This window comes from Onychostoma macrolepis, chromosome 05, assembly GCF_012432095.1.
Source record: "Onychostoma macrolepis isolate SWU-2019 chromosome 05, ASM1243209v1, whole genome shotgun sequence".
NCBI lineage: Eukaryota > Metazoa > Chordata > Actinopteri > Cypriniformes > Cyprinidae > Onychostoma > Onychostoma macrolepis.
Window position 1 is genome coordinate 12,159,209 of NC_081159.1, and position 19,842 is coordinate 12,179,050.

Genomic DNA, 19,842 nt, shown 5'->3' on the forward strand with positions numbered 1-19,842 from the left:
TGTGTGCAAACTGTCTGTGAGGGAGAGAGAACGGGAGAGATAGAGTATGTCCTTTCCGTACATAATAAAACGTAATTTTGTGGCAAAAACATGAACATGATCTGTCGTTTTTATACTTTTGTTTACTATATTTATTTGTTTGGCCAGTGTCGTTGTGGATTTTGGTTCTTTTGCTGTAAGGACCTTTGAAATAACGCAAATAATTTGGCAAAGTGATATGGTCATGTAATGCGGTCAAGACCTGTCTGGAACTATGTTCGCCGCGCATTTCCCTGAAAATAACTGCACACCTTACGTTCGTCAGCCAATCACATTCAAGCATTCAACGGCCCCCTAGTATCCACCTTTTTCTTCAACACAGAAGTAAGCCTATGGGTGAGACTTCCGGTCCATTAGCTGCTATAGGTAAATAAAGAGAAGAATAACAATGTGCAGTAAACGATAAAACTGTATGCACTACAAACCAGTGTGTTCATAATTAATATAATACATTAAAATAATATAGTTAGACACACCAATTTTCAATATCAAGAGGCAAAACTAACTGTTTCGTACAGCTAAAAATAGCTGGATGCGGATGAGACTGGAAGCCAGACCCATAGAATTTACAAATGGCCGCGCCCATTTTATTTTATTTTTTTGGCCGCGCCCATTTTTACGGCAAGAAAAATGTGGATAAGCAAAGAGTTTAGAAGACCAAGAGGCGAAACTCTGTAGAATGTTCAATTGCAACAGCGGGGCCCTGCGCTTCCGCCATTTTGGGGTGAAAGCGACTCGGCTGTCCACTAGATTCTAGCTGTTGCTATGGCAAATATCAGCTGTTTTGTTTAAAAAACCGTGCATTAAAACTGAAATACAGCCTGAACGATGACAACAATAACGTACAATCACTAGACTAGTGATCATCAAATCCTTTTAACAGTTTATTTTACAGACTTTATTTTAAAGTCTTCCCTTTTTTTCATAAAACCTTACTCTCTAGAAACCATGTCAGTTTCGCTGAAAATATTTCAAGATCAAGTGTTAGCACTACAAACACTGAATTAATACCAACATATGAAATTAATTAAATTAATGACAGAAAAATTAGGAATGTTGGACAATAAATATATAACAGCTTGACTGTAAACGGTTTTTGCAGTATTGTCTTATATTAACGTCCGTTAAAGGAAGACTGTAAAAGAAAAAAAAAAAAGTTTTATGCAAAAAACAAAACAATCGGCGATCTCCAACCTCTCTCTCTCTCTCTCTCTCTCTCTCTGTGTGTGTGTGTGTGTGTGTGCGTGTGTGAGTGATGTGTGTTGGTTAGTGTGCATCAATTAAAGCAGCGCATTAATATGGAACGGTGATTAAACTGACTTGGAACTACCTGTGCATTAAACGGTTATACTGCATACCTGCCAGCCAATCAGAATCCAGTATTCAGACAGACCATGGAATAATTAATTTTATGCAATAGATAGAAACAACTCCTTTGGTAAGATTTAAACCAACTCACCACATTGAGTTTGAGCTCCATGTTGAGGACGCCTCCGCTATCCAGCACCGGCATTAGGTTGATGGCAAATATCGCTGCCCGGTCTGGAGGAATGGAGATGTTGGGCCCAAAGAAGATGTAGAAATGAACAGAAAATGTGTCCAGTTCATTCCGCAGTGTTGGCCGGATAGGCCAGCATTTATTCGTGTCTGCCGTGGGTGCTAAGTAAGTGATGCTGTCTTCAGCAGTTAACAGAGATCCTTGATCCGAACCATTCTGGGGCACGTTAGGCAGGCTGGCAGCAGGCAAGGTCTCTGATAGAGAGAAACCCATCGCGGTGCCAAATGACTGGGGCATGTTCATGGCTGAGGAGCCCTTGGAGACACTGGGCTTGGAACAGTCTGCAGAGAAAAGATCAAAGGAGTTGTTTAAAATTGGGACAGCGCACGTTTCCACTGAGGAACTTGAAGGTAGAGCTAGTTATGAGAGATGTGAAATAAAGATGTCTTGAACTCTGACGAATCCCTTGACTGAAGCTGACAGCTCAAACTCTCTACTCAGGTTACTCTGGGGCTAAAAGCATCTTCCTGTCATTCCTGTCTCTTTGTGCTAGATCTAACTAGCATTTCAGCAGAGACATACTTTTTTTCTGTTTCATGCATATGCTTAGATGTCTGCGGTGAGATGACAGGCCAAATGATTGCTGAGCATCTATGTAGTCTGAAATGATCTGAGTGGGGTGTGTATTGTGTTTTATGCAGGACCACAGAATGGCCGAGGGAACGTCTGTTTTATCATATTTCCTTTAATAGGTCTCTCAGCTCTACGCAACTTTCATGCCACACACACAGTTTAAACACTTGCATTTGGAGTTTAAAGTCTTCATGCAAATAGTGACTGATTTTTTGCAATACAAAAACAGTAAGTCCCAAACCACATAAAAACGAGTTCATGATTGTTCTTAACATCCTTTAATTGTGGGCTTTGTTGTAACATGGTACTTTGTAAATTAAGACAGGATTATGGAACACACTTGTAAATTTGCAAAACAATGCTGCAGAATTGAGATAACTAATTGGCACTGATGAGGACAATAAGGAAATTCTCCACATATCTCATTGTTTCCTGATTGCCTCAGGGTGTGAACGTTCAGTTATGCTACTGAGGACTCAGGAGTTTTACAATCATATTTCTCTTCTCACCCACGATTATTGCAAAATGCAGTGAATCAGGTGGAAATGGTATCATTATTGAAATGCCAGGTCGCTTTCCCCCCACAGCTCTGTTTGCTGTGTTATCACTTACAGTACGTATCTTGCTCTCCTACTAAAACTCTTTCAGTTTCATTTTACATCCAGCCATTGAGCCAGTCATGAGGGAATGTTTCCAATAGTCATCACTTTTGATTAAGGTTTTTTTTTTTTTTTTTTACATATCCACAATCCAAAACCAGTCCTGATGAGAAAGCCCATTATGCTCAAAAGTGGATCATTGCTGGGTGGGGTAATTAAATGTCAGTCACTGACGAGCTCTTGGATTCTAGCGACCCAAATGTTTTATGCTGCATGACATTACAGGAGTGCAGAATGTACATTTCATCACTGATGTTCATTATAATAAATGAGATCACAATCTAACAATTACTGAATATGAATCAACAATAATTTATACTATGGGTCGAGAGTACCATGTAGTATACTTTATTTTTTAATTAATATGGACTGAATTGGTCAAAAGTGACAGTACAGACATTTATAATGTTACAAATGATGTCAATTTCAAATTAATTCTGTTCTTTTGAACTTTCTATTTATCAAAGAATCCTGATAAAAATAAATGTATCAGAGTTTCCACAAAAATATTAAGCAGTACTGTTTTCAACATTGCTGATAATAAGAAACGCTTCTTGATCAGCAAATCAGCATATTAGAATGATTTCTAAAGAATCATGTGACAATAAATACTGGAGTAATGATGTCATTAATATAGTACATTTTACAATATATTCACATAGAAAACAATTTTTAAAATTACATTTTAAAATAATATGTGACACTGGACCACAAAACCAGTCAAGAGTCTTTTTTTTTTAAATTGAGGTTAATACATCATCTGAAAGCTGAATAAATAAGCTTTCAATTGATGCATGGTTTGTTAGAATAGGACAATATTTGACCGAGAGACAACTATTTTAAAATCTGGAATCTGAGGGTTGAGAAAATTGCCTTTAAAGTTGTCCCAATGAAGTCCTTAGCAATGCACATTACTAATCAAAAATTAAGTTTTAATATATTTACTGTAGGAAATTTACAAAATATCTTCATGGAACATGATCTTTACTTAATATCCTAATGATTTTTGGCATAAAAGAAAATTTGATAATTTTGATCCATACAATGTATTTTTGGCTATTGCAACAAATGGCCCCAGCGACTTAAGACTGGTTTTGTGGTCCAGGGTCACATATTCAAAATATTACTGTTTTACTGTATTTTTGATCAAATAAATACAGCCTTGATGAGTATAAAAAACTACTCTCGAAACCATAAAAAAACACAGACCCCAAACATTTGAAAGCTGTATGCACACACACACACACACAAATGCACACATATACACACACATACTTAAACATGCACCAAAAAAAATAAATAAATTAAAGTAAACAATTTGTCACTGAAGGGTGAAATTGGCAGAAACATCTCAACAGAACCTGGCATGCCTGATTAGTACGCAAATCCTGCAGTGTTTATAAGCCCTCGCCGTCTGATCAAATCAACCCTTTTTGCTCCTCTGTAATTACATCTATTTTGCCATAAAATGTCATTATAATACTTGCTGACAAAAAGCAATGATGGACAAAAGGTGACATCTTTGAGGGCTTGCACTTACACATGCCGTCTGGTTCAGGATGAGGATGTGCCATCATGTGCTCTATTCAGCACCTGTTTGGTCACAGGCCCCGCAGCTGTATATGTACAGCTCAGGCTGCGAAAATAACGCTATAACTGTATCAGGATTCCCTGACTCATTCTCTAACTTACCATTGTCTATTTAGATATAGATGTGGAACAATATAAAGGGAAAGTGTCAGAGATTTCTTTGTCAAGAGATGGTTACCTAGCAACCAAACATCCAATAAGCACATAACAATGTCAAAGTGGCTTTCCTGGCAAGAGTTTCTCATGAAAATATATAACTCTATGCATACTTGCATTTCTGAAAATAGCTCAACACAATCCAGTGTTCCCTGATGTTTGAGGAAAACAAATGTGGAAAACAATTTCGATTATGATGGATTTGCACTAAATTAGTTTACAGTAGTTGCACACCAATTAAACTGTAGATGATTTATGGGATGACACTGTCATGTGTTATCAAGATGATGATGATCTCCACACAAATAATATTAACTGTTCACCACAGGATGAGGGAAATCATTAAATATCATCTTATATACATTTTGTAAGCCTTTAATTTGTTAAGTGTGCATAAATAAATAAATACTACCAAGTTTAGGGTGAGTAATTTTTTTTAATGTTTGAAAGAAGTCTCTTATGCTCCATTAGCGCATATTTATTTAATTGATAAATACAGTAAAATAACTGTTTTATGTGAATATATTTTTTAAATGTGATTTATTCCTGTAATGGCAAAGCTGAATTTTCAGCATCATTACTCCAGGCTTCAGTGTCACATGATCCTTCTGAAATCATTTTGATATGCTGATTTGCTGATCAAGAAACATTTCTTATTATTATCAATGTTGAAAACATTTTGTGGAAATAGTGATTTGAAAGTTCAAAAGTTCAGCATTTATTTGAAATACAAATCTTTTTAAATGTATTCACTGTAATTTCAATATAAATTTTATCTTTGCTGAATAAACATTATTTTCTATCAAAAAAAGGACTGACATTTGAATGGTAGTATATATATATAAACACAAATACATCATAAAAAAACAAAAAACAAATAAGCAAGAATACATACCAGGGTAATACTAGCACCGACGCACCTGCATACACTGTCTGATCTTCTTTCTTTCTTTCTTTCTTTCTCTTTTTCCTTTTTTTTTTGTTTTTGTTTTGTTTTTGTTTTTGGTCAAAAGTGCACATCGGCAAATAACCAAATGTGAACAAGTCTTATTTTGAGGGATATCAATACTGTATATCAAGCTAGTTACAAGCAAAAACAGAAATAAAAAGGCATTTCTTTTCATGTCAATATGCTCAGAAGGAATGGAAGGTGTGTTTTAGGGTCAAATGCAGTCCATGTTAGCCACAGCCATGCTAGCCAAATCACACACAGCCTACACATATGGGCTGTTATGTACAGGCTGCTTTTATCAACAGCTCTGTGGGCACATAAAGGATTTAAAAGCCGTGTGATGTATTCGTCAAGGGAGGCTACATTCAGTGCAGCTTTTCACAGGTACCTTTAAACACTAAGGGAAAAAAGTTCCTCACCTCCCACTGGATATTCACTCAGAGATTAAGCTGAATTCATCTGCAGTAACACGTCTCTCTTGAGGGCCTCACAACATCTCACAACAGTTAAAAGTGTTGATACTGACAGACTGACATGACGTCGTCAAGCAGAGGGAAAAAATCCTCAGGAAAAGCACAAGCAGTAGGCCTATATGTATTTTTCAGGAAATCCACTCCTGGAGACCTACAGACCCTGACACTGAAGCCAGCACAGAGCTTTTCCAGCAATGTACTACCATCAGATCACTGCAAACAGACTCCACCATGTTGTTCACTTGTGACTGTCAGCAAATGTTTGTTCATTTCTCACTCAATGTCAGAATCACAACCGAACGCAAAACAAAGAAGAGGCATTTTTGTCAGATGTGTCTAGAATACATTTCCTGAGGCGTTATCTTTGGACCACCAAGGCTTAATATTACACTTTCTGGGAACAAACTTCAGCTTCAACAAGTTGGGCTTCCGACCGTTTCGTGAACCCAGCATATGGTGATGTAAATGCATGCAAAACTGCCTTCTAGGGCCCCGAGATTTCCTCCCTGAGACCGAGTTGGATCAAAGTTTCACTTCTTAACTAGTGCTTACGGCTAATGCAGGCTCAGTTTAGCTAAGTACCATTTTAATGACACTGCTAATATGTATGATCAAATGTTGCACAAATTAGTGGAGACATGGAGTGCCTGGGAGAACAAACCTGTACTTTTATGTAACATTGAATTCATTGCACTCACCTCTGCTGATAAATGTGTTTGTTTCAAGTGATTTCTTGAAGTTTGAAATGTGTTCAATGTTAGTGTTCAATGAATGATGCTGGTGTATTATTGGTGGATTGATTCTAGCATCAGTTCTTCAATTCATCCTTCACTTGAGTCCCCAGTATCTTGCAACAAGTCGATCGTAAAAGCACACAAAAGGTCAAAATGTTTGTGTAGTGATGATGAAAAACAAAGAAAACAAAGAAAACATCATGCTGAACGCAGAGTGAGAGTGCAACTTGTCTCTCATGCTGAGTTACTGAAATGACCCCATTATCTGTGCGTCTCTGATGGAGCGAGTGGTCATTTCTGCCACGGCTGTCCACCATGTTATTGTTTCTGTTTTTCTTCCTCATTGTTTCTCTTACTACATGGAGCACCAATAAAGCCTGGTGTGCACATGCTGCTTTCTGATGACAGTGTGCTGGGCTCAGTATTGATTCAAATGCAGTGTGAAAAGAGTGAATAATGTCACTGAGATTAACAAGCCAATATCTGTTACTGAGGAAACAGGTTGCTGGGCTACTGAGCACTCATTTCTTTTCCTTCTTTCATATTGCCATCCATCCATCCATTAGGGATGTGAAAAACTACATACTTTCAAAATCGACTATCTATACATCCATCCATCCATCCATCCACCGATCTCTATGTCTGTCTGTCCGTATAACTTTCTATTAATCTGTATCTGTCCATCCATCCATCTGTCAATCCACGCATCTATCAATTCCATCTGTCCCTCCGTCCCTTCGTCCCTCCGTCCATCCATCTATCTATCTATCTATCTATCTATCTATCTATCTATCTATCTATCTATCTATCTATCTATCTATCTATCTATCTATCTATCTATCTATCTATCTATCTATCTATCTATCTATCTATCTATCTATCTATCTATCCATTGAAATGTCCATCTGTCCCTCCATCCATCCATCTATGCATGTCTATCCATCTATCCATCTATCTATCTATCTATCTATCTATCTATCTATCTATCTATCTATCTATCTATCTATCTATCTATCTATCTATCATTTCACCTAAATGTTCATCTGCCCCTCTGTCTACCTATCCATCCCTCCGTCCATCCGTCTATCTATCTATCTATCTATCTATCTATCTATCTATCTATCTATCTATCTATCTATCTATCTATCTATCTATCTATCTATCTATCTATCTATCTATCTATCTAGCTATCTAGCTATCTATCTATCTATCTATCTATCTATCTATCTATCTATCTATGTTCGTCTGTCTATCGGTTCATCAACCAGTCTATCTGTCTCTGACTGAATGCTGCACCCACTAGGTGTGATTAATGTGAAAACCACAAGCACAGCATAATATAATATTGAAAGTACGCTGTTTCAGAAATAGCGGAAAAGGTCAGATCTTACAGTTGAGCACAAGCTGAGATGTTCATTAAACTCCCACAGTGGTGTGAGGAGATGAATGAGAGGAGTGGACAGATGAGATGTGGGTGGTTGGTACATGTTCCTCAAGCATATTCCTCCCCCAGACTCCTACCAGAGCAAGTCACACCCCCAATCATGAGGCTGGGTGCATCTATGATACACATGACTGTACTACAGTAGAAATTATGCAGGAGTCTCTCTTCAGAATCAGAGGCGATTTAGGTCCTCTTCTGAGATGGCCTCTGGTGGAGGTCAAGTAAAACAGCGGAGAGAGGAAATAACTCCTGCTGTATTGCTATGGTAACTATTCTATGAGAAGGGAAAGGTTTAAGAGAGTATATTGAACAGGAGACTTGCACAGATGCCTTTCTCTTCAGCAGAAAATTAAAAGGTGCTACTTTTACTTAAGTACTATTCATTCCTTTGCATTAATACTGTAGGTACAAACTATTTCAAAACTTGAGGACCCTTAAGCTGTATTCAAATGTAAATCTATTTTCTTTTCAAAACCAATTTAGGTTTCATCAAATAGCACAACATGTGAGACAAGATCAAATGCTTCAACATACTCTGTAATAATAGAAGGGGATAAAAAACATTCCAGCTGATGTACTTCTGAAGGTTTTGAGAGTCAGAAAACGAACAGATGAATGAACACCATTTATGGTAGCCTTCATTGGGAGAAAATGTAAAATATTGATGAAGAGGCCATTTTCAGAAATAGCAGATGTTCTTATCTGAACAATTTACTGTGTTTTTAATTTCATCATCATGATCTATCACCATCTGTTGTAATTATTAATTACCACAATGCATCATTGCAAGACATAATTTGTCAGGCTTAAGGTGTCTCAGAAGAGCACACATACAATGTTCCACACAAAAAATTCACAAATTGACAACATTTGACTTTGATGCTCAGGAAAATAGTACAATCTTATAGAGGAAAGATCAATAAAAAACAGGAAACAGAACATAAATGTTCTTGTTTGACACTATACAGATTTGGCAGGCACATCACACACAGAAATTTGTGAAAGAAAGAAGGAAAGCTTGTTAATGAGGACTTGTAAAGATTTTCAGATTTTACAATGCAGTATGCCACAAGCAATGCTGATAATCTGCCAAACACTCCCTGATAATTCATCATTCAAATAATTCCTCAGGCTCAACACCAAAGAAATTCAGACAAAAGCATCTCTGAGACTAAATATATATATATACAAACACACACAAGCTGTTAATCACCAGTGACACATTTAATTAATCAGAAGGGACAGTAAAGACATTTATAATGTCTTTCTGTTTCTATTAAATAAATGCTGTTTTAAAAACATAAAAGAATCCTGAAAAAATGCATGGCTGCTGAGAATTCATCTTTACCATCACAGGTATAATTACAGCTATAATCCATTTATTTTTTTTTACTATTACTGCTATGCTATAGAAAGACTGGTCATGTATAGTGTAAAAGCTGCCTTTGGCATGTATGATGCATAGAAAGCTGACTTTCAATGTGACCTTTCCATATTCTTCAAGAGTAAAGGATATGAAAAGCCCTTGCCCCAGGCTTGCATTAGAAATCATTTTGAGGAAGCCCAATGTACCTTTCCAGCTGTACAATGGGCTCCGGCCTTCTGTTGAGAAGGAGAACAATACTTCCCTTATTCCACTGATAGCACCTATTGTACAACATCCGACACTTGCACTTCAAAGTATACTTCACAAGTTCAAGGTGTCTGAGCTACCAGGTGTATTACGGAAGGACGTGTCTGAAAACCTCAAACCACTGTATATGTGGCAACACTATAACAAATGAAAAACACTTCTCCTGTTATTTCCAAATTAAAACACAATCCACTGATGAAAGCAAGTCTGTAACAAACAGAACATGACAATCAAGATCAAAAGACGAGGAAGTGCAACACCTCTGCAATCTTGAGGAAAACAACAGAGAGAAACTGAGCAACTGTCTGCTGCATTCACAACAACATTCAACCTGAGCTCCCAGTCACTTGTTAAAAGCCTTAGTTGCTACAGTGGATTGGAAGTGTTCTGCCTTCCACAAACTCTTCTGTATGTACATACTGTGACTGAGGTCTTGAGCTCACAGAAGCGCTGGTCCTCTGTGGGACATGCGTCAGGCCCACTGTGATGTTCATTCTATTCACGCTCACTAAAAGCACAGGTTAAAAATGCAACCAGTGACTAACAAGCACAAGTGTTTGCTTTTTGCAAGACCTTTGCTTTCTGTGTTGTGAGTGGGAGTTTTGATAAAAACATACCCTTGTGTAGCCAACTTGATTCAGAAATTCATTGAAATCTTAGCACAAAAGTATTGCACTAACCTGAAGCTCCTTCAATTTCTCAAAGTCCTCAAGTCTCTGGCAGAGATGACTAAGGGTGCCAAATAACGCTGTCAAACAGGTAACCAGTAACCACCTTCTAATTTGATGGTGTATTTCTCCACCACAAACAGAATTGCTGTTTTCGAACGAGATCCCACACACATTCCACACGTCTGCCATTGGTAGCAACAAATATACCATATAATCCTGTCACACCACTGGATGAGTCAATATTGCTCTTACGGGGTGGTTGGGATGCTTAAAACAAGCAGATTCATGTTCTGATAGCACTACAGAACCACACATTTTGGCTCAACAAAAAGTAACAACAGTTTGTTTAAATTCTTCTATCTAAATTATATTTAACCAACAAACTACAAAATAATAATAATAATAATAATAATAAAATAAGTTGATTGATCAAAAAAAGCTGTTCCAACTAATTGAGTTGTGGTTCTGTAAATAATTAATCTGATCTATTTCAGTTAAAATGTATCTTAACTAAATGTATCATAAATGTATCTTAATATAGTTATTTGAACAAGTAGTACTGGATTTGGATATGAAGTCAAATTAGTGTTAGTCTCGTGTACCCACACCTCCAGACTGATGGCAGAAGGTCTGTGAACCTTGGCAGCTTTGAATGGCCAAGGACCGCCCATAGGCCACATGACTGTCAGGTAAAGCAATTCACTGTAAAAAAAAAAAAAAATGGAACGAGTTTTTAAGGCTTGAATTTTTTAATGGAATCTACTTGAATAAATCATGTAAAATCTCCTAAATGAATTAATCTATGACACAATGAATTTAATATAATTTGTGAAATGTGCTCATTTATTTTAAGTTGATCCTCAAAATCTGTGATTTTGAGCGAGGCCTGTTTGTATTTGACTTTGAGTTATTTTGTACATTTAAAAGACTGTATACAGCCAAACAGCTGAAGTAGGAACATACTTGAGAAATACTGGAAAGTACTGCACTAGCACTAGCAAAGCTACTGCTCATTAAACAAGGCTTAATGCCTTATAGGAGTAGTATCCATAATAACCATAATCTCTACTCTTCTGCACAATGGTAAGGATTGCACTGCACAATGGAAACTCTTTTAAATGGCAAACATAACTGAACATTAAACATTAATAGATGTTTCCCTTCACTCAAAAACACATAAAATAGCATTTAATTTCAAATGTACTCTCCATATCCAGCCATATGCAAAGCATGCTGGGAACTAACAATCACCTCTAAAATAAAACTGAAAATTGAGCTAATTCTCTTAAAATAAATAGGTAGCCTTCTTTCCTTATTATTATTTTTTTTTTAGTTTAATCAGTTCCACAATTCAAGCCTCAAAACTGCTTAAGTTTCCTTTAAAAAAAAAATGAGGAAAACACATCTCTTGGTTTTATTAATATAAAGTCCTCAATATTTTCTATACAACACTGAATCACAATTTCTTTAATGAAATATACTCACTATTTTTAATTATCACCTTAATTGTTTTAATGAAAATTACAAGACCCATGATTCATTATTTACAGTGAACCAGTTACGTTTTGTTTTCCGCCATGTCATGTTTTGGGGCATGGAAATGTCCCCACAATAACAGACCAATGTGTAAAACTCTTGGACGCATTTTAAAGAGTCTAAGACATGCTGGGAACTAGAAAACCACTACCCACATCTCAAAGTCATCAAGACTATTTCAATGTTCCAACTTTTTAAAATAAAATAAAAAATAACAGGGAAATTTGAGTTAGAATTACACACAATATTAAGCTAATGTAATGATTAACATTATTGCCAACAGAACTCATCAAAATAATGTTTGAAACTTTTAATTAAATCAATCTAATTCGATAGAATTAAATCAATAAACTACAATTTTTAACTTTCAACCAATTGTGGTACTTTGGGGAATAAACATCCAAATGGCTTAATAACAGTCTCTGTATACTGAACTGCAACAGGAGAAAGTAATAAAGTTACGACAACAGCAATGACATTTCTTACAGTAGAAGGCCATAATGGAGACATTACTGAAGGCTAACATAAGATAGACAGAAATTACTGTTGTGTTCAAAGTTTATCACAAAGCTTGTGTACTGTGACTATATACTCTGAGTTACAAACCTTAATAAAGGGGGGAAATCATCCATTATACACAAGAGTACTACCTTTGGACATGTGAAAGACAATATGATCATTAATCTGAAAAAAAAAAAATGGTGTAATAAATAGATAGCAGGTGTTTTATTCTGTAAAAACTAGTCTGCATCTGTCACTGTCAGCAACACAATTGAAAATGACAAATTACTTCAGCTACTGGCAGGGATACTGATGCAAACATCAATGTTTCTATCACCAAGCTTTTATTTTCCTAAAAAATAAACCCACATTCAAAAACATCTTTACAGTTTTTGCCCTCCTGTAGCTCTAATGTACAAGATGATATTAGTAACACCAAGGTAACAGGATTGATTCCTAGGGCACTGATAAAATGTATGATAATTTACAGACTTCAACAAAGCAGAGACTACGTATCGAAATGATCCGAGTTTAATTATTATTATTATTTTTTAAATTTGTTATTATCTTGTCCTTCGTCTTAAATCTTCTGCTTATAAAAAGAACACAAAAATGTTAGGCCTATTTTAAATATAAGTAATTTGCAACATGATACAAGAGATATGAGAGCAGTGACAGTATGTTGGCATGAACAATGGTGAAATATGAAATATTTGAGGTCATTTGACCACCAGGACTGACCAAAAAGAGTCAAGCTTTCCACAGAGCTGTGTAATAAATGAAAATCATATTACCACATTCTGGAAACTCCAGTCCTCAAGGGACTCTCGCTGAGAAGACGTTAGTCACAGGCAGAGCAATGTAAAGGTTGAGAAAACACGCTTTCAAGCTTTCTAGGACAAACACTGCGTACATCCACAGAGAAATTGCTGCTTTCACTATCTCTCGACTCCCAGAAGATTAGCAAATGCACTGATGTGATCCACCAAGACACAGGGGCGTAGGCAGGTGCTCTGTCCTTCTGTAGCCGACACAATTCCTCTCGCTGTAGACATCTTCCTGACAACACTACTTACAGGGATTTCTGTGCCATACCGAAAAAAGCAATCATGCCTGTCCAGGCTTTATTGTCAGAGGGGATGAAAAGCTCTTCCCAACATCTGACCGTTATCTCAAAACGATGTTAAACAAGGTCATCTTCTATCTCGTAAGATGGATGGGGTTATTATTAAATATCTTTGCAGGCTAATGCAGGACGCCTGTCTGCACAGAGTCGCTTTAAAGTTTAATGCATGAGGTGTTCAGGCACAAAGAGGCAAAAAGATAAAAGTAAACCAAGAATATTTTGGGAAGATGAATCACCTTCATCTGCTATTTGACACAAGATTACTCATTGAATATTTACAACAAAACTCAACTGTTTTTCAGCTGCTAGGCAGTCTCCTGTCAGTCCGTGTCTGCTGCTCTCCCCGTCTGCCTGTGCTGCTTCAGTACGGCATGCACAATATTTCTCATGCTGTTCACTAACATGAGTGGGAAATGAAGCACACTCTAAATCCTTTTTAATTGGCTCTTTGATTCCACAGAGTCCTGATAACGATGGGTCAACAGGCGCATGGAAGTTTTTTTCCCCCAGCTGAGACGCGGGCTCCTGCAGAGACGTGGTTGTATAAGGTTAGACTTCTTTTCTTTTGCTTCTTTTGGCCATTAAAATTTCTTTCTTTTCTGTTTTTAATTCTCACCCATGCACCACCATAACAATAAATGGCAGGAGGGCCAGTGTCAAACGGAGGCTTATCAGCCTAAAACACATGTGCTTTCTTTATCAACTTTTCTGCTCAAATTGGAAAGCCCTTATTTTTTTGTATTCATGGCATGTGTAATTTTATTTTTCAGCACCCCGGCCAATGAATATTTAATTAAGGAGCAAGTGGCCCTTGTTCTAACTGATTTGTATGTTTTAGCTGGACTATTCTACTGTTAGTGGAGAATAGTGAAATTAATTTAACAATCAAGAAAGTAAAATTAAAGAAAAGAAAAGAAAAGAAAAGAAAAGGGAAAAAAGAAAAGAAAAGAAAAGAAAAGAAAAGAAAAGAAAAGAAAAGAAAAGAAAAGAAAAGAAAAAGCACACAAATTAAGAGTTATATTTTTGGAATAGTTTAAAGTCGTGCAGCAACACACAAGCTGTGATAAGCAATTTCTTTATTAATTACAGGCGTTTTAATCTGTACTCCGGTGAAATGAGCCTGTTATGGAGGAAGAATGAAAAATAGGTGTATTTTTATGGTGGTCATGAGTTTGCATGAGTTGCATGTTGGTTCTTTAAATTACCAGGCTGTTTAAAGATGTGTTCAGTATTCTGCAGCACATAAAATGCCATTTACAGCGAACAAGCCTGCAAGCCAAACATTCACATCAGCATAGCATGAACTATAATCGCCTTATTTTCCTTTGAATGTAAGTTGTTTGAAAAAACAAGGCATGAATTCCTATTTTCTTGTTGTTAGGACACCACTGTGTCACAATGAAATTCATTTAAGTTTTCTTTTGTGGAAACTAGAAAGCACATAGCAACAAGACATTCTGTGTAAATCTGAACAAAGTCACACTTGATGGATATATCGTGACCAATCATGAGATTCTGGGAATTTCTGTTCCAGTCACACTAAGGTGAAATTTCCATGACATACTTCATTTCTGAATTCAAATGGGAAGAGAGACAGTAGGGGAAACTACAGGCCTTCTTTGTGGCACTCATATTTCCCAAACAACAGCTTATGCTGCTTTCAAATACTTCCATATTCATCACACTGCTTATGGATCCTAAATTATACTAATTACACCACACACCATATTCATACTAATAATAAAGAATAACTTATGTAAGATCATCTAATGTGTGCACACATACACACATACAGTCATGGCCAAAATTATTGGCACCCTTGGTAAATATGATAAAAGAAGGCTGTGAAAATTAATCTGCATTGTTAATCCTTTTGATCTTTTATTAAACAAATTCACAAAAATCTAACCTTTCATTGGATAATAAGAATTTAAAAAGGGGGGATATATCATTATGAAATAAATGTTTTTCTCAAATACCCGTTGGACACAATTATTGGCACCCCTAGAAATTCTTATGAGTAAAATATCTCATTCTATTCCCATTCATATTCACAATTTTGAGCACTCCAGGGTGATTATGAACATGAAATCATCCAGCCATGGCTTTCTGTTTCACAGAAATATAAATAGGAGGGAAAACAAAGCCCAAATTCCCTTAATGAAATTGAAAGTGAAAGTGACATATGACCAAGTACGACCCATACTCACACCTTAAAAAGTGAAAGTTGACTTAACTTAAGAAAATTGAGGAAACCCGTTGCCTTAAAATTATTACGTACATAATAATTAAAAAAAAAAAAAAAGTTAAGTGAACTTGACAATTAAAATAACTTATTTTTTTTAATTATCATTTACTTAAAAATTTTAAGGCAACAGGTTTCCTCAATTTTTTTAAGTTAAGTCAACTTATCACTTTTTACAGTGCAGAATTTGTGCTCTGCATTTAACTAAAATTCTCCTAGCTCATCCAAAATCAAACTCCAGCACATTCAGTTATCAGACACGACTGGAACTTCGAATGGGTCTGGCTTCAATGGTCAGATGAAAAATGAGCTTTTTAGCAGCAAACACTCAAGATGGGTTTGGTGAACACAGGGATAAAAAGTACCCCATGAGTACAATGAAATATACTGCTGTATTTTTGATGATTCCTGGACATCTTGTTTAGACACATAGCATCATGGATTCTATCAAATACCAACAGATAAAAAAATCAATAAGTGACTGACTCTGTTAGAAATCTTATAATGGGCCATGTTTGGATCTTCCAACCTTACAATAATCCAAACACAAACCTCAAAAACAACACAAAAATGGGTCACTGAGCACAAAACCATGCTTCTGCTACGGCCATTCCAGTCCTCTGACCTGAACCCTATAGAAAATGAGTGGGTGAACTGAAGAGAAGAAGCACCAACATGGAGCTGGGAATCTAAAGGGTCTGGAGTGATTCTGGATGAAGGAATGGTCTCTGATCTCTTGTCAGGTGTTCTCTAACCTCATCAGGCATTATAGGAGAAAATTTAGAGCTGTTAAACTGGCAAATGGAGGTTTCAAAAAGTATTGAATTAAAGGGTGCCGTTAATTGTGTCCAGTGTGTATTAGAGAAAAAAATTTATTTCATAATGATATTTCCCAACCTTTTTAAATTCTTATTATCCAATGAAAGGCTAAATTTTTGTGAATTTTTTAAATAAAAGGATTAACAATGCAGATTAATTTTCACAGCCTTCTTTGATCACATTTACCAAGGGTGCCAATATTTTTGGCGATGACACACTGCCATTCAAAAATGTGGGGTCAGTAAGGTTTTTCTTTTCTTTTTTTAATTAGTACTTTTATTCCTCAAGGACACATTACGTTCATCAAAAGTGACAGTAAAGACATTTAATAATCCTTTTTTTTTTTTTTAAACAACTATTTCTTATAAATGCTGTTCTGTTTATTCCACAACAACATTAAGCAGCACAGCCACTTACAACATTCATAATAAATGTTTGAGCACTAAATCAGCATATTAGAATGATTTCTGAAAGATCATGTGACATTGATGACTGGATGACTTGGTGTAAAATCCAAAACTTATACCCACACTTATATCTGCATATTGACTAAATATAGAATGAAGAAACATACAGCGAAGTCAACAAACAAATACACCAGATGCAAAAGCATAATTCATTTCTGAAATTATAAAATGAAATGAATACATAAGTAAAACATAAAGCTGATCAGTACAAATTGCCCTGATGCCGCTTTTGTTGCATGACGTCATATTACAAGACATACAATAGTAATGGCATTATAACGACTTTGCCATCTTATTCTGTTTAAGAGGCACATCACTCACTATTTTAGAAAGGTTTATGTTGCTTTTTAGCCCTTATCAGGTGGCCTGTTTATGGTTATGCTTTTAATAAGATAAAAGAAAGAATGAGAGCAATAACTCTAAGACCAAACAATGTCTAAAATAAGCTAGAACAGTCATAAAATTGTGAGACATTTCCATCAATACAATTGATTTTATAGGAAAAGCTCAGCATTTATTATGGCCTTCCCCATTTGCCGCATTAAATAAGTTCTGTAATATCCACTGATGGTTTTGTTATAGCTTGTTTTTCCCGCTGCGTTGAGCGTACAGCAGGTAATTAGTTTACTGAAACTAATGTCTTCTGTTACTACCAAAGTCCTGCTTCACTTCACTAATTGACTGAGTAATTAAAATGGTTATCTGAAGCCATATCAACATATCGGCCTGCTGACCAAGTGCCTTTTGCTTCATTAACAGAAGAATAAAGAGAATGACTATCAATCGTGTCTGTTTATGTTTATTTTTAAAGGTGCAGTCGGTAATATTTGCTTTATGTTTCATTGACTTTTATTTGTCCCAGTGGTCTTGAGCGTTATACTGACACACATCATGCCTTCATTTAGCTTATTAAAGGAATAGTTCACCCAAAAAATGAAAATTTGCTGTACAAGGTATAGATGAGTTTGTTTCTAAATAAGAACAGATTTAGAGAATCTTAACGTTACATCACTTGATCCTCTGCAGTGAATGGGTGCCGTCAGAATGAGAGTTCAAACAGCCAATAAAAACATCACAATAATTGATGACTCCAGTCCATCAATTAACATCTTGGTGTGAAAGGCAGCATGTTTTTCATAAACAAATCCATCAAGACAATTTTGATTAATAGTATTAGTGTAAATATGAGTTTTCATCTCATGTCTTGTCAAAAAACTATTGATGTCTTTATTTGTAAAAATCACTAAGTGCAATATTGAATGTATATGCATGGCTTCAGTGTTAAAATTTTGACTTTGCACTTAACACACTGCTTTTCCTTCTCTTAAATCAAGCGTGACGATCCAGTGATGTGCAAATAATGTTCTCTTAAGTATTAACAACTAAAACTGTTGTGCTGCTGATGGAGAGGAATGAGCTTTGTTGCCATCAATAAACAGAATTACACATTTTAATTATTCAATGGCATGTCATCTAATTATGAAAATGATTTTAAGGAATCCACATGAATGGCCTGAAGAAATTATGATTGCAGGCTTTTGAGGTTACTGTGTCCGTGAAAAAATAATAAAACATTCAATCACAGAAGCGATGAAGGAGATGAGTGCTTTCGTACACATCACTGCACAATATAGAGCCACTGTAAAATGAAGAAAACAAACCCCAGTGTTTATTAGAACAAAAATAATAAATCAAAGCAAACAAAATTAATGGCACGGTAAAATTAACATATGAATAAGACGACTTCTGCGTGTATGTGTTTCTCCAGGTCAAACAAAATTATTTTACATGAAATGTTTTAAATACACAACAATGCACTAATGTTTCACAACGTGCCCTAATGACAAACAATGAGACTGATTTTTCTGATTCATTTCTAGATCCATTATATTTTAGCAGCTGGGATTAAGATTTCCTAAATTTCCCACAGTGGCCCCACGGGACTCAACTCAGTAACATTAGCGAAGCAAACAAACACTGACAAGACATCAGCAGTAACCCGAAAGAACATCAACAGAAACAAAACATTTATGAAAAACATTTTGCATTTCAACAATAAATGCTTACCATACTGCTGAATTGTCTGACAACAAATCACCACAAAAGTGTTATGCAAGCATGTGCTTTCTGGTTGACATGTCAAGACAATGAATGTATTGTTTTGAAAAACAATTTTCTCTATAAAATTTTTTTTTTAAATTAAAAAAAACAAAAACAATGGCCAACAGGTGCAGCTCCAGCTCTAAGGTGTAAAGTAGGCCAAGGTAGGTCAAGGTGACTACACAATAGCCTAACTAGTGAAAAACATGGTTTAATTAAATGTATAATGTTTTAATAGCATGAAAAATACATATATAGCTAGGTTTTTCATATGCAACAATATCTACTGTTGTGCAGAAATACAGTAGTTTTAAACAGCCAAACCTGCATATATTTGTGAAATAATAACTTTTAAAAAAGCACATATTTACCAGATAATGTAATGCCAATTATTTGATTATTATATTATTTGACATTATGTGCCTGTGTATGTGTACAGATATGTAACATTACATATCGCATATACTGTTTATTATATGTATTTTCTGAAATGTAACAATCATTTTATATTATTTTTTGCCTTACTAATTACATTCAATTCTGTGTCGTAGGGCCACTACCAAACT

General features: G+C 35.8%; 1 protein-coding gene across 2 annotated transcripts in view; it reads right to left on the reverse strand.

Moving 5' to 3' along the window:
* The window catches only part of tmem8b (transmembrane protein 8B), a 139,864-nt gene that overhangs the window by 35,113 nt on the left and 84,909 nt on the right, over nt 1-19,842 (reverse strand). For both annotated transcript variants that reach the window (XM_058777690.1, XM_058777691.1), the window contains exon 6: nt 1,499-1,878. In XM_058777690.1, the coding sequence (XP_058633673.1) occupies nt 1,499-1,878 (380 nt within the window). The remainder of the gene's footprint in view (nt 1-1,498; nt 1,879-19,842) is intronic.